The sequence below is a fragment of the Mobula birostris genome, chromosome 7 (genome assembly GCF_030028105.1).
Source record: "Mobula birostris isolate sMobBir1 chromosome 7, sMobBir1.hap1, whole genome shotgun sequence".
Lineage (NCBI taxonomy): Eukaryota > Metazoa > Chordata > Chondrichthyes > Myliobatiformes > Myliobatidae > Mobula > Mobula birostris.
Window position 1 is genome coordinate 106582512 of NC_092376.1, and position 12837 is coordinate 106595348.

A 12837-nucleotide genomic window follows, 5' to 3' on the forward strand; every position below is an offset into this window, starting at 1 on the left:
GTCAAAATGTTGTGTTGCAGAAAGTTGAAAGCAAGTTGAAACCAAATATCTCAGTACAACATTAAAGGATTGGTACACATTCAGAAGAACGGAGTTCCGTACTAATGAGCATAAATAATCCCATGAGATTATTTTTAGCGTCAACAATCTTGCCCAATTTTCAATCCACAGCATCATCAATAAATCAGATTTAGCTCTGGGATATCAGTGTTTGATCAGCTTTTTTATTTACATATGTGGCATTTACATGGAGAAAAGACGTGTTTGCCAATCATTTCCAACAAGATCTGACCATTTTGTTATGATCCTTTTTCCTCCAAAGCATCTTTAAAACAAGGTTTTTTGTTCCAGCAACTGTGAAATACTTTGGATCAATTTGGTCAGAGTTAAACATAATATTTTTAAAGTTATTTGTGAGTCAAAATGAGGTTCTCTCATATGCTGCTTACATATGAATTTTCAATTCTCACTATATTATTATTTGGAATGTTGTCAATTGTTTCAATGTGCTCTGAAGATATTGTTGCTTAAATTAAAATATATCTGATCACTGAAAAAAACTTGCTACTTCAGGAATGAAGCTATTCATGTTGCCCACTAACCTAAAATATTTATGACTTTCCAGACCTGAAAAACACACACACACACACACACACACACACACACACGTGCACACATGCGCGCACGCAAACACAGAATATTCATTTGCATGTGTATTTGCATACAGACACACAGAGCCACATGCTCATTTGCACAAAAACACACACATACAAAGACACACAAGCCCATTCCTGTAACACCTACTCACATATACACAAACATAAATATGGGCATGCATGCACACAAACATAGTGACACATATACAAACACAGTCACAGATATTTGAAATCACATAAGTAAACACACTGGCTTGGTAATACTTAAGTACACACATGAAACACAAAAGCATACATGAACACAAATCACCAACGTCCACACTAACACACACCAGAATAAAGTTTGAAATTAGTTTCCTCCTAAAGTAGGCTGGAGATATGAGGTCATAACAACTCTCAGAAATTAAACCCTGAATTAGTTTGAGATATGGAAATTTCCAAAAAATGCAAAATGTAGATAATTGTGTAGGCCAGTTCTAAAAGGTCACTTATTCCCACTCACCCACATGGATTATTATGACTTTCAGAGACTGATATACTTGCCCATTGCTTTGTTGTGATGGAAATTTTCTGCATTGGGATTCCCCCCATTACACTGACAATAGATGGTCATTTTCAACACTCAGCAGAAAAAAAGGCAGCACCAATGCGGAGTTTATTTTGAGTTTACTGTTTCTTGTTTGAAATGAGACATTGCACACAGCTCTGCAGAAAATGATTACCTCACTGGAATTTACAACAGTTGAGCTGGGAATTGGATGTGTTTCTCTAACCTGCCAAACGCTGTTTGTTTTCAGCAATTCAGCCCACCTAAAGTATAATTAATCTTCCATGGATGGAAGAGAATGCATGAGCACTTCTCACCTCCTTCACACCATAGAGTGAGAATTATCAGAGGGGGTTTACCAGATTACAGCAGGGTTGTGTGACTTCCAATAAATTACAATGGGGGGCTTTTTACTACTGCTTAACATGGTCAAATAGGTATTGGAGAACCTGTATCTATTGGCAGTGGAATAATGATTCAGAATTATAGGTGAAAGATAATTGCCAAAGAACCAGTGGAGACCTTGGACCTGTCATCATTTATTGGATTAATTTCCTCACCTGCAGACCCCAGTCATCTTACTGGCAACAACATCTCCATGATCTCCATCAGCACAGGTACACCACAGGGCCATATGCTTAGCCCCATGCTCTACTTGCTCGACACTAATGACTGTGTGGCCAAGCACAGTTCCAATGCCGTATTCAAGTTTGCTCTGATCGCACCACTATCGTAGGCCAAATTAAGGGTGGTGATATATCAGAATATAGGAGGGAGACTGAAAAACTGGCTGAGTGGTGCCGTGACAATAACCTCTTACTCAATATCAGCAGGACCAAGGAGCTGATTACTGACTACAGGAGAAGGAAACTGGGGGTCCATGGGGCGAGTCCTAATCACAGGATCAAAGATGGAGAGGGTCAGCAACTTTAAATTCCCTGGGTTTGTTATTTCGGAAAACCTGTCCTGGGCCCACTGCTCAAGTGCAATTATGAAGTAAGCATGTCAGAGCCTCTACTTCCTTAGGAGTTTGTGAAGATTCAGACTGACATCTAAAACTTTGACAAACTTCTATCGATGTGTAGTGGAGAGTATATTGAATGGCTGTATCACAGCCTGGTATGGAAACACTAATGTCCTTCAACAGGAAATCCTACAAAAAGAAGTGGATAAGGCCCAATCCATCACAGGTGAAGCACTCCCCCACCAATGAAAACATCTACTTGAAGCGTTGTCGCAGGAAAGTAGCATCCATCATCAAAGACCACCACCACTCAAGACATGCTCTTTTCTTGCTGCTGCTGCCATCAGGAAGAAGGTACAGGAGCCTCACGACTCACACCACGAGGTTCAGGAATGGTTATTACCTCTCTACCTTCAGGCTCTTGGACCAAAAGAGATCAACTTCATTCAACTTCACTTGCACATCTGAGAGACGTTCTCACAATCTATGGACTCACTTTAAAGGACTCTTACTCTCATGTTCTTGATATTTACTGGCAATTTATTTATTATTATTTCTTTCTTTTAGTATTTGCACAGTTTGTTGTTTTTGTACACTGGTTGGTACAGTCTTTCATTGATTCTATTATAGTTATTATTCTATAGATTTATAGAGTATGCCCACAAGAAAATGAATCTCAATGTTGCATGTGGTGACATATATGTACTCTGATAAATGTTTTACTTTGAATTTAGAGTGCTGAGGAGATATTGTTCATAAGATATTATGCTCAAGACTACACAACAAAAATTTTGGCGGAAAGCTGCTTTTAAAGGGGAATTGGAAAAATATGTGAGAGAGAAGAAAATGTTACACAGCATGAATCAAATCCAGGGGAGATCTGACAAAGTCAATGGTGAGAAGACAGTTATCCTAAGAGGGAGAATCTAGAACAGGGGAATAACCTGAATGTTTTATTTTCAAGAAGATGACTAAAATAACGTTGAGGAGATTATCAATAAATAATGTGAATTTGCAGAAAACATGTGCTAAAGGTATTTTTGGCTAAAAGTGAAACTCTGGGAATAGAACTGAACAGAGTTCTGGGCTATAAATGGAGAAGCTGGGACTATCTCCCAAAGCCAGACAATAAATTATAGGCTCAGTATCAGAAAGATGAAATATCGGCTATAGTGGTAATGATTGGTGAACTTAATTGGTGAGCAATCTTTTGCTGCTTCTTCTTCATCTGTTTCTATACGACTAGGAAGTTGTTTGATAAAGCTCCATAAAACCATAGAGATCTTGAAAAATTAAGTGCAGGGAAACTATTGACAATGTCTGAAGGGGGAGATCACCAGAGGTCAGTGCCTTTGGCATAAAGGCGGAAAGTAGCTAAGGATGCACTTTTTGCTGTCTTTTGCACCCTGCACATTGTTTGCAAGAATACTTTATGCAAAATTACTTTTGTTACCTCATAGCCAGACAATTAAGAGCAGACTCTGAAATGGAATGTGAGAAATCCATAAGGAAGAAAAAGTATCAGGGATATAGAGGAAGAGCTTTTGGTGCACTAAGACCTGGTGGTTCTTTAGAAGATCTCAATTAGCTGAATTAAGGCAAAGTCAAAGTCAAACTTATTGTCATTTGCACAGGTGTGATGAAGAACTTACTTGCAGCAGTATCACAGGCATGTAGCATTATATAAGGTGCATTCACAAGGAAGAAAACATAACATAAATTGTACATAATTTCAGCAAGAAAGAACACTGAGAATAAAAAAGTCAATTTTAATCAATTATATTTATCTGTGCTGTAATTATCAGTACGTATTAAGGCACATCCTTGCAATAAGATAATATAAATAAGGCTAGAAAAGTCTGTCGATATTGAAATCCCTCTATTTTTATATGAGTGTCATACCCATTATACAGAAAATGTCAGTTAATCTGGCATGCTGGGACTTTAGTGAAGTCAGACAAATTTTGTAGACAATTGGATGTTATTCCTAATAATATTCCAACATTTTTGCTTCACCTTTTTCAAGACGGTATACTATATAGTAATAAACTTCCAGTGAACCTAGTAACTTTACAGGGAGCATGGGAAATGGAACAAGATGAGTTTCAAGGAAGCAGAGTCAATAATGTCACGTAAGCTTAAAGGAAGTCCAGAAACCAAGGCTCCAGTGAGTAAATGGGAGTGCACGAACTGGGGCCAGATGTGTTAGAGGGAGAGCTGCCACATGAGCTGCACCATGTTCAAGAAAACATGGGAATTAGTGCCCAGTGAGACAGATGCTGAACCACTGGGTTTCTGAATGTTCAGAAATTGTAATGCACATTATCACATTTAATTGCAGATTATTTTGTTCCAGACCTTACAATAATATTTTCATGATAAGATTTTTGTATTGTAAATGTGTAGAGAAAAAAAAACTTAAGTAACATTGTAATTCATGCACAGACAAAGAAAAAAAAAGCAGCCACGTAAACACGAGGAATTCTGCAGATGCTGGAAATTCAAGCAACACACATCGAAGTTGCTGGTGAACGCAGCAGGCCAGGCAGCATCTCTAGGAAGAGGTACAGTCGACGTTTCAGGCCGAGACCCTTCGTCAGGTCTAACTGAAGGAAGAGTTAGTAAGAGATTTGAAAGTGGGAGGGGGAGGGGGAGATCCAAAGTGATAGGAGAAGACAGGAGGGGGAGGGATGGAGCCAAGAGCTGCACAGTTGATTGGCAAAAGGGATGTGAGAGGATCATGGGACAGGAGGCCCAGGGAGAAGGAAAAGGGGGAGGGGGGGAAAAACCCAGAGGATGGGCAAGGGGTATAGTCAGAGGGACAGAGGGAGAAAAAGGAGAGAGAGAGAAAGAATGTGTGTATATAAATAAATAACGGATGGGGTACGAGGGAGAGGTGGGGCATTAACAGAAGTTAGAGAAGTCAATGTTCATGCCATCAGGTTGGAGGCTACCCAGACGGAATATAAGGTGTTGTTCCTCCAACCTGAGTGTGGCTTCATCTTTACAGTAGAGGAGGCCGTGGATAGACAAAGCAGCCATCAGGTTTGATTTTCCTCTTTACCCAGTTTGTCTTATGCATGACGTCAACCTTACATTGTAATGCTTTGTGTAATAGGCAAGCAGGACACTTGGTTACATCAAGCATCTATGAAAGGGTCACCAAAAGGTCTTACTGGGTGAAATAATGATAAAAATATAAAATGCTGGAAACATTCAGAAGATCAGGCAATATTCATGAGTAAGAAACAGAGCTGATATTTCAAAGCTTTTTCACTGGAAGGTCAATAATCTTTGACATAAAATATAAACCTGTAATATCTTTCACCTGAAACAAACTCCCTCCATAGATGTTATATTTTTCCACCACTTTCAAACTTGCCAATTTTAAAAATCATCTGTCTTTGGTTTTCATTTACCATAAGGACTAATGGTCATGAACCCTGATCTTGAAATCTGTGTCAACATCTCGGGATTTAATAATGTAGGAAAGCAGAGAAGACATTTTAACTGGGTTCCTTGTATACAAGGAACAATGAAGGACAAACTGACCATATCTGGATCCCACAACAAATAATGAAACCTGAGGCTCTCATTGTTAGGGGGTATTCTGGAGTTAAGTGAATAAATCAGATATTAATTCAAACAAAAACCAGCCTTCATTTCTTATTATAAGTGCAAACAAGTTCAGGAAGCTTGCAATTAGCTTCCTGTTTTATTGTAAATTGCATACAGTAAATTGAAGTTAAAACACAGGCTGCTCCACAGACTGAAAGATTGCGAATGCAAGAGTTAAGACAATGGAATTGTGTTAATTGTATTGGATCAAAGTAGGCAACATGACTAAGTTATTTATATCATTGTGACTGAGTGAAAGCTACCACACAATACGGATGTTGTCACTAAGCATATCAAACATGGTCACAGGTATAGGCAATCAATAGTTTTTGTATACTTATGATATTTGTGTACTCAGAGACAGCCCTGGCAACATTAATATTGGGTACCTGGGATTTCTGCTCCTAGACACTTTTAGACCATTTGTGTGAATTAGTTTGTGACAAAGGTGTATGGACATTCAGAGGTGTCTGTCATTGTAGATCTCTAATTCATAAGAAGCATTGTCAACCCTAAATATCGAAGGAAATGATGTAATTGTAATTATTGAAATTGTATTGTATCAGCTACTGTTACCTATGATCTGAAGGGTATAAAAATGTGATGTACCTTTGGGTTTGTGAGCCTCAACCAAGAGATTTTCCAGAACAATGCCTGCTTGTTATGCTGAAGAAAGACTTCTATATCACCAGCTTCAGTGTTTCTCCAGTGAGTCTGATCACATTGTTTCCTTCAATATTTTGGGTTGACTGGGCTGTCTCTATGTGCACAAATATCATAAGTACACAAAAATTATTGATTGCCTATACCTGTATACCATGTTTGATATGCTCAGTGACAACATTCGTCTGGTCTGCCAGCTTGAACTCAGTCCCAACGGTCAGACAACTTAGCCATGTTGCCTAGTTTGATGCAAGTCAATTAACACAACTTCTTTGTCTCAGTACTTTGTGAAAGTCTTAGGCGCATTTAAAAAAAAAATTCTGTAAAGCAAAGATGTTTTCGGATGACTCTGCCATAGTTGGATGCATCAGCAAGGGAGATGAGGCTGAGTACAGGGCTACGGTAGGAAACTTTGTCACATGGTGTGAGCAGAATAATCTGCAGCTTAATGTGAAAAAGACTAAGGAGCTGGTGGTAGACCTGAGGAGAGCTAAAGTACCGGTGACCCCTGTTTCCATCCAGGGGGTCAGTGTGGACATGGTGGAGGATTACAAATACCTGGGGATACAAATTGACAATAAACTGGACTGGTCAAAGAACACTGAGGCTGTCTACAAGAAGGGTCAGAGCCGTCTCTATTTCCTAAGGAGACTGAGGTCCTTTAACATCTGCCGGACGATGCTGAGGATGTTCTACAAGTCTGTGGTGGCCAGTGCTATCATGTTTGTTGTTGTGTGCTGGGCAGCAGGCTGAGGGTAGCAGACACCAACAGAATCAACAAACTCATTTGTAAGGCCAGTGATGTTATGGGGATGGAACTGGACTCTCTCACGGTGGTGTCTGTAAAGAGGATGCTGTCTAAGTTGCATGCCATCTTGGTCAATGTCTCCCATCCACTACATAACGTACTGGGTGGGCACAGGAGTACATTCAGCCAGAGACTCATTCCACCGAGATGCAGCACAGAGCGTCATAGGAAGTCATTCCTGCCTGTGGCCATCAAACTTTACAACTCCTCCCTTGGATGGTCAGACACCCTGAGCCAATAGGCTGGTCCTGGACTTATTTCATAATTTACTGGCATAATTTACATATTACTATTTAACTATTTATGGTTCTATTACTATTTATTATTTATGGTGCAACTGTAACGAAAACCAATTTTCCCCGGGATCGATAAAGTATGACCATGACTTTCAAACATAATGAAATGGAAAGTTTTTAAATTACAAAAAAATTATAAATTATAAACAGTAAAAAAAATCAGATCAATATTTGATGTGACCTCCCTTTGCCTTCAAAACAGCATGAATTCTTTTAGGAAATCTGTCCTGAGGTTTTATAAGAAAATTGGCTGGTAAGTTATTCTAAACTTCTTGAAGAACTTGACACAGTTCCTCTGCAGACTTTGGCTGTCACACTTGCTTCTAGCTCTCCAGGTAATCCCAGACTTGATGATGTTGAGATCAGGGCTCTGTGGAGGCTATACTATCTGTTGCAGTACTCCTTAAACTTCTTCATGACTTTGCCATGTGTTTTATGTCGTTGTCCCGCTGCAAAGTGAAGTTGGGGACCGATGAGATACCTTACTGATGGTATTGCATGTGGATGAGAATCTGTTTGAACTTCTCAGCACTGAGGTATCCATTAATTCTGATCAGATAACCAACTCAATTTGTTAAAATGCTGCCTCAAATCTGCAGGGAATCTCTGCTGTGCTTCACTGTTGGCTGCAGACATTCATCCACATAGCGCTCTCCAGTTCTACTACAGACAGACTGCCTCCTGTTTGAGCCAAAACTTTCAAATTTTGACTCATCAGTCCAGAGCACTTGCTGCCATTGTTTAGTACCCCAGACCTCATGTTTTTGTGTGTAGGTGAGTCACTTCGCCTTTTTTCCCACTTTGGAGTAATAGCTTTTTGTCTGCAACCTTTCCACGAAGACCACTTCTAACAAGACTTCTCTGGATTGTAGAGAGGTGTACTTGGGTTCCAGTGATTTCTCTGAGTTCAGAGGTGATAGCAGTGCCAGACTTCTGATTTCGAAGTTTGATGTATCTCCCATCTGCTGCATTTCATTTCAGTGGCTATCACTGTGTGTCTGGTCTTCAGCCTTGCATATTTCCTTATGCTTCTTCAAAAGACCTTGGACAGTACATCTTGAAACTCCTGTCTGCTGCAAATTTTCTGCTTTTGAGAGGCCTTGCTGATACAGGATGTCCACCTTGTGTCTTGTTGCTATGCTCACTCTTGCCAAGGTGTAAAAATTGAGAATTTGAAGGCTAAACTGTCACATCTGCCACACTCTCACCTTTTACTTTGGTTGCCCTTCACCCAGTTTGATTTCTTCTACACCCATTTTTGTTTCAGTTAATCAGTTTGGTTCATCTAACTCATTATGTCATTGATAATTAGCATCCTGTTTGTTATCTTTGTTTAATCATGCACTGGGCAAAGTGATGACGTTTTTATTTGAAAAGTGGTCTACCTTTTTCTGATGATGCTTTCACACTTTGAACTAATCTCTTCATACTAAACATTGCATCAGTAGAGGCACAGCTAAAAATTCCTTTGGCATAAAAATGGCTTTCTTTCTTTCTTATGATTATGCTACAGAAATTATTAATCAGATCCTGCTATTTGAACCTAGTTGAAATCCTAAATAATTCTGTTATGTCATTCTTTAAACTTCTCTGTTCCAACTTCTCATATCATTCTTCTTAACTGCATCTGACAGTTAAATGCAGAGGGCTTATAATTTTTTTTTCTCTTGTGGTTAGATGTAAGTGCTGATTATACTAATATGTTTAAACCAAAGAAAGGGGTATGATGTAATAATGAAAAAAAGTAAAGAGAAAGCAAGAAAGAAGGGAAAAAAAGCACACAAGAAAGACAAAAAGATAGAGTAATGAAATACTTTTAAAGGAAACATTACAGGCAAGTAGCTCACAGCAAGTTCCCACAAGCAGTAGTGTGATAATGAGCAAATATTCTACTGCTGGTGATGCTGGTTAATAGATAAATATCATTTATGATCCTGGGGATAGATTCGTTGTCTGTCTTCTTCAAAGAAGTACCACCAGAGATAATAGGAAGAGCTCGGATTTAATGACTTCTTTGAAAGATAACATATCTGATAGTTTGACATCCTCTCAGTTCCTCACTTGAGTGTCTGTTAATATTTTGCGCTCAAGTCTATACGATGGAACATGAAGCATGACTTAGGGGTAAGACGAGCCTGAATGCAGAAGCTAAACATTAAACACAATTTTTTTTCTGGTGAGGCAGTATGTATGTGCTAATCTGTGACTTACAATGAGCATGCTTTTGAGATATTTCATTCAGAAGCTTCAACCACATCCTGTTTAAAGGGTTAAAGAACCACAGAGCTACATCACTCCCCGTACAGTGTTCCCTCTTAATACCCCACACTTCAGATGGGTATTGCTTGGTATATGTGACATTCCTCAGCGTAATTGAGAAACAAACTCTTAAACAGAAAGAATAAGAACAAGAGAACGTAATGGTCAAAAGAAACTTGCCACAAGGAATAAATGGGATAGGTATGTCTGCTCCTTCATTAAAACAGTCAACTGTTTTCACTCTCTCCAGTATATGGTGCAGCTGAGCCCATCTCTGCAGCAACGAGCGGGTGTTACAGAAGCGCTTGACAATATATATGCTGCAATAAGGGAATGGCACAACACCGCACAAATAGGACAAAGTAGAGTATGGCATTCAATTTCTACAGACTCTTATGGACATATCACACAAAGGGAAACTATTTCACACAATGCACAGATGATTAATAAGCATGTCAGCCGCAGTTGGTCACAGTTTTAAATGATCTTTGGACAGTTTCATTAACAAATGGCGAAGAATTTGATTAGTATGATTTGAAGATTAAAATTGCACCTGACTCTTTCAAGACAGTCGAAGATCCCCAAGGAAGGTGGGGCCAAACACCTTCCCAGCTTTGAGCAGGAAGACAAAACAGGAAGCCCCACACATTTACCAGGTTAGTCCTGTGCATTTATACTCACTTAGGACCCAGACAATTAAATACAAAAAAAAACATTGGTTTTCAAGAGCAATTTTCTTCATTAATAGAAGAAATCTACCGACATTAAATTATATTGGATACCGATGTCACACTGCAGATTGCATCCCATAGTAACGTGAATGTGTCCTTACAAAACTGACCCCTCCCAAAATTAAAATTGTACAATTATAAAAAGCTTTGCAGCCAAAACAAATGCATTCTCATTTCAGTAAATTTATCATTGATTCAATTCCAGCATCTCATTTAACACAATCATTATAAAGTTACAATTAAGTAGATTTAAACGTAACGTAGATTAAGTCCAGCGAGAAGCACAATCATTCTGTTGAAAAATGTGCACAAGGGAATGTAGAGCTTCTCAAACATACACACTTTAAAAACAAACACACTCCAAGTCATGGGTCAATAGTCACTCACCATCCTCCCATTGATGGCAAGTTTTGTTTTTCCTGCCATGTCTTTTATCTAAAACATTGGATATTTTCAACAGAGACTTGCTGGAAGAAAGAGGCAGCTTTATGACTGGTATTGTTCTCTAACTAGTACTCAGAGAACTGCAGTCACTCTTCCTCAGGAAAGACTGTCATAGCAACAGACCACAGAAGGAAGTCAAATCTCACCCAACTGAGTCACAAGTACTTCACTCTGAGAAGACTGGTGCTTGAACTTCTTCTGCCATACAACCTAAATACTATAGTTAAAATCCCTTGTTGGTTATTTGAAGCTCACGATTTTGAAGCGGAGATAACAGAGTGACAATGGCAAAAGTGTAAAGGAGACTTGGATCTAGTAGAATCGTATGGTCCATGTGGTTTACCTAAATTATCTCCAAACCCTGCCCAAGGCCACCAGATTCATTGCCTTTGCACAGGGTGGGGAATCACAGATGGAGACCAAGGCTTACACTGCATTGAATGGGGGAATGTGTTTGGGAGGTAATCAAAAAGAGAGGGAATGCATGTGCAAAGTAAGACGTGTGGGGGGGGGAGGGGGAAGACAAGGCAAATGTGGCCCTTCTGGCCCTCAAGGAGATGGAAAAGTAAGGTATCTCACAATTCTACAATATGTAGTTCCTTATGGAAGTTGGCCCTTCCTGGGATTTGATCTGCTGGGAAGCCATTGGCACAACCCTGAAAAGGCTTCTGATTGAAATTGCAATGGGTTGACAGAGCTAACTGATCATGCACTGATTGCCCTGCTAACCTACCCAAAAATGGGTGCTAGCAAGCAGTCTCATTTTAGCCATCTTTCCACCCATTGTCTAACAGGTGGGATTGAAACAGAAGCTTCAAGATCTAACTTTGGACATTTGTGTCTATAAATTGGGCTTTACACATTGTCAGTATGCTAAAGTATCTCTGTGTGCACCACAAAGCTGCTCTGCAACGAAAGAGCAAAATTAAGTGAAACATCTTCAGAAAAGCATTATGGTGAAAAACTATATGCATTTAAACAAAGCAAAAGCTGTTTAGCAGATCAGCACACACTTTCCGGCATGCTGATCCCATAGGGGTATCATCTCCTCAAGGTAAACACCTCAGCAAGCACAAGTAGCTATTAAAACAAAACTAGTGTTGATAACAGGCAGCAGGCCCAGTTTCTCTCCAAGCTGTGCCTCTGTCAAAGGCTGTCCAGATATTCTAGGAGCAGGGATTCATCTGCAAGTCAGATGAGATCTAGTCCTGCAGACTCTTTAGTAATACCTACACAAGAGACTGCAGATGCTGCAGTCTAAAGCAAAATAAAAAACTGCTGGGGAACTTCAAGCAGCATCTGGGGGAGGAAATGGACCTTCAATGTTTTGGGTTGAGAACCTTCTGAAGGTGTCCCCAAGCTCATCCTAACATCCACATCTGGCCTGGATAAGTGTAAGGCATACAGTGTACAAATCTGGGTGGTTGTCCAGAACTAAACAGATTCCATCGTTCTCTGAATCCCAAAACATACTTCTGATCTTTAAGTGCTTGATATTACGCTGCTTTCCTGTATAGAAAGCCTTATATAGAAAGCTTTGCTTTGTATTCCACCTGCACCACGTTCACTCTGCAAGGGTTTGTTAAAGGAAATAAGCACTCAAAATGGAGAGCATTCTTTCCTTAGCAACCTCTTTCTCATTTTGATGAGATTAAGACTCACAAAAAAAAACTAAAAATAGAAATAATATCTTATTAAAGTTTAAAGCAGCTTCATATTTTCTATATGGCTGTTGGTTTATCTAACCAACACCGTTGAGTACAGTCCTTGCCGTATTACCCAAACACGTGATGCGTGTGTGTGGCTTACAGTCCTCTGAAGTCACTTCCTGTCAGTGTTGTCAAATTCACA

General features: G+C 39.4%; 1 protein-coding gene across 4 annotated transcripts in view; it reads right to left on the reverse strand.

Annotated features, from left to right (window-relative positions):
- Window positions 1–11050, reverse strand: part of LOC140200355 (regulator of G-protein signaling 14-like) — a 145675-nt gene extending 134625 nt beyond the window's left edge. For 3 of the 4 annotated variants that reach the window (XM_072263566.1, XM_072263564.1, XM_072263565.1), the window contains exon 1: window positions 10930–11022. In XM_072263566.1, the coding sequence (XP_072119667.1) occupies window positions 10930–10940 (11 nt within the window). In that variant the 5' untranslated portion in view covers window positions 10941–11022. Of the gene's footprint in view, window positions 1–10929 lie in introns of all 4 variants that reach the window. The other variant, XM_072263567.1, reaches the window with a different exon arrangement.
- Between the last annotated feature and the right edge of the window lie 1787 nt (window positions 11051–12837).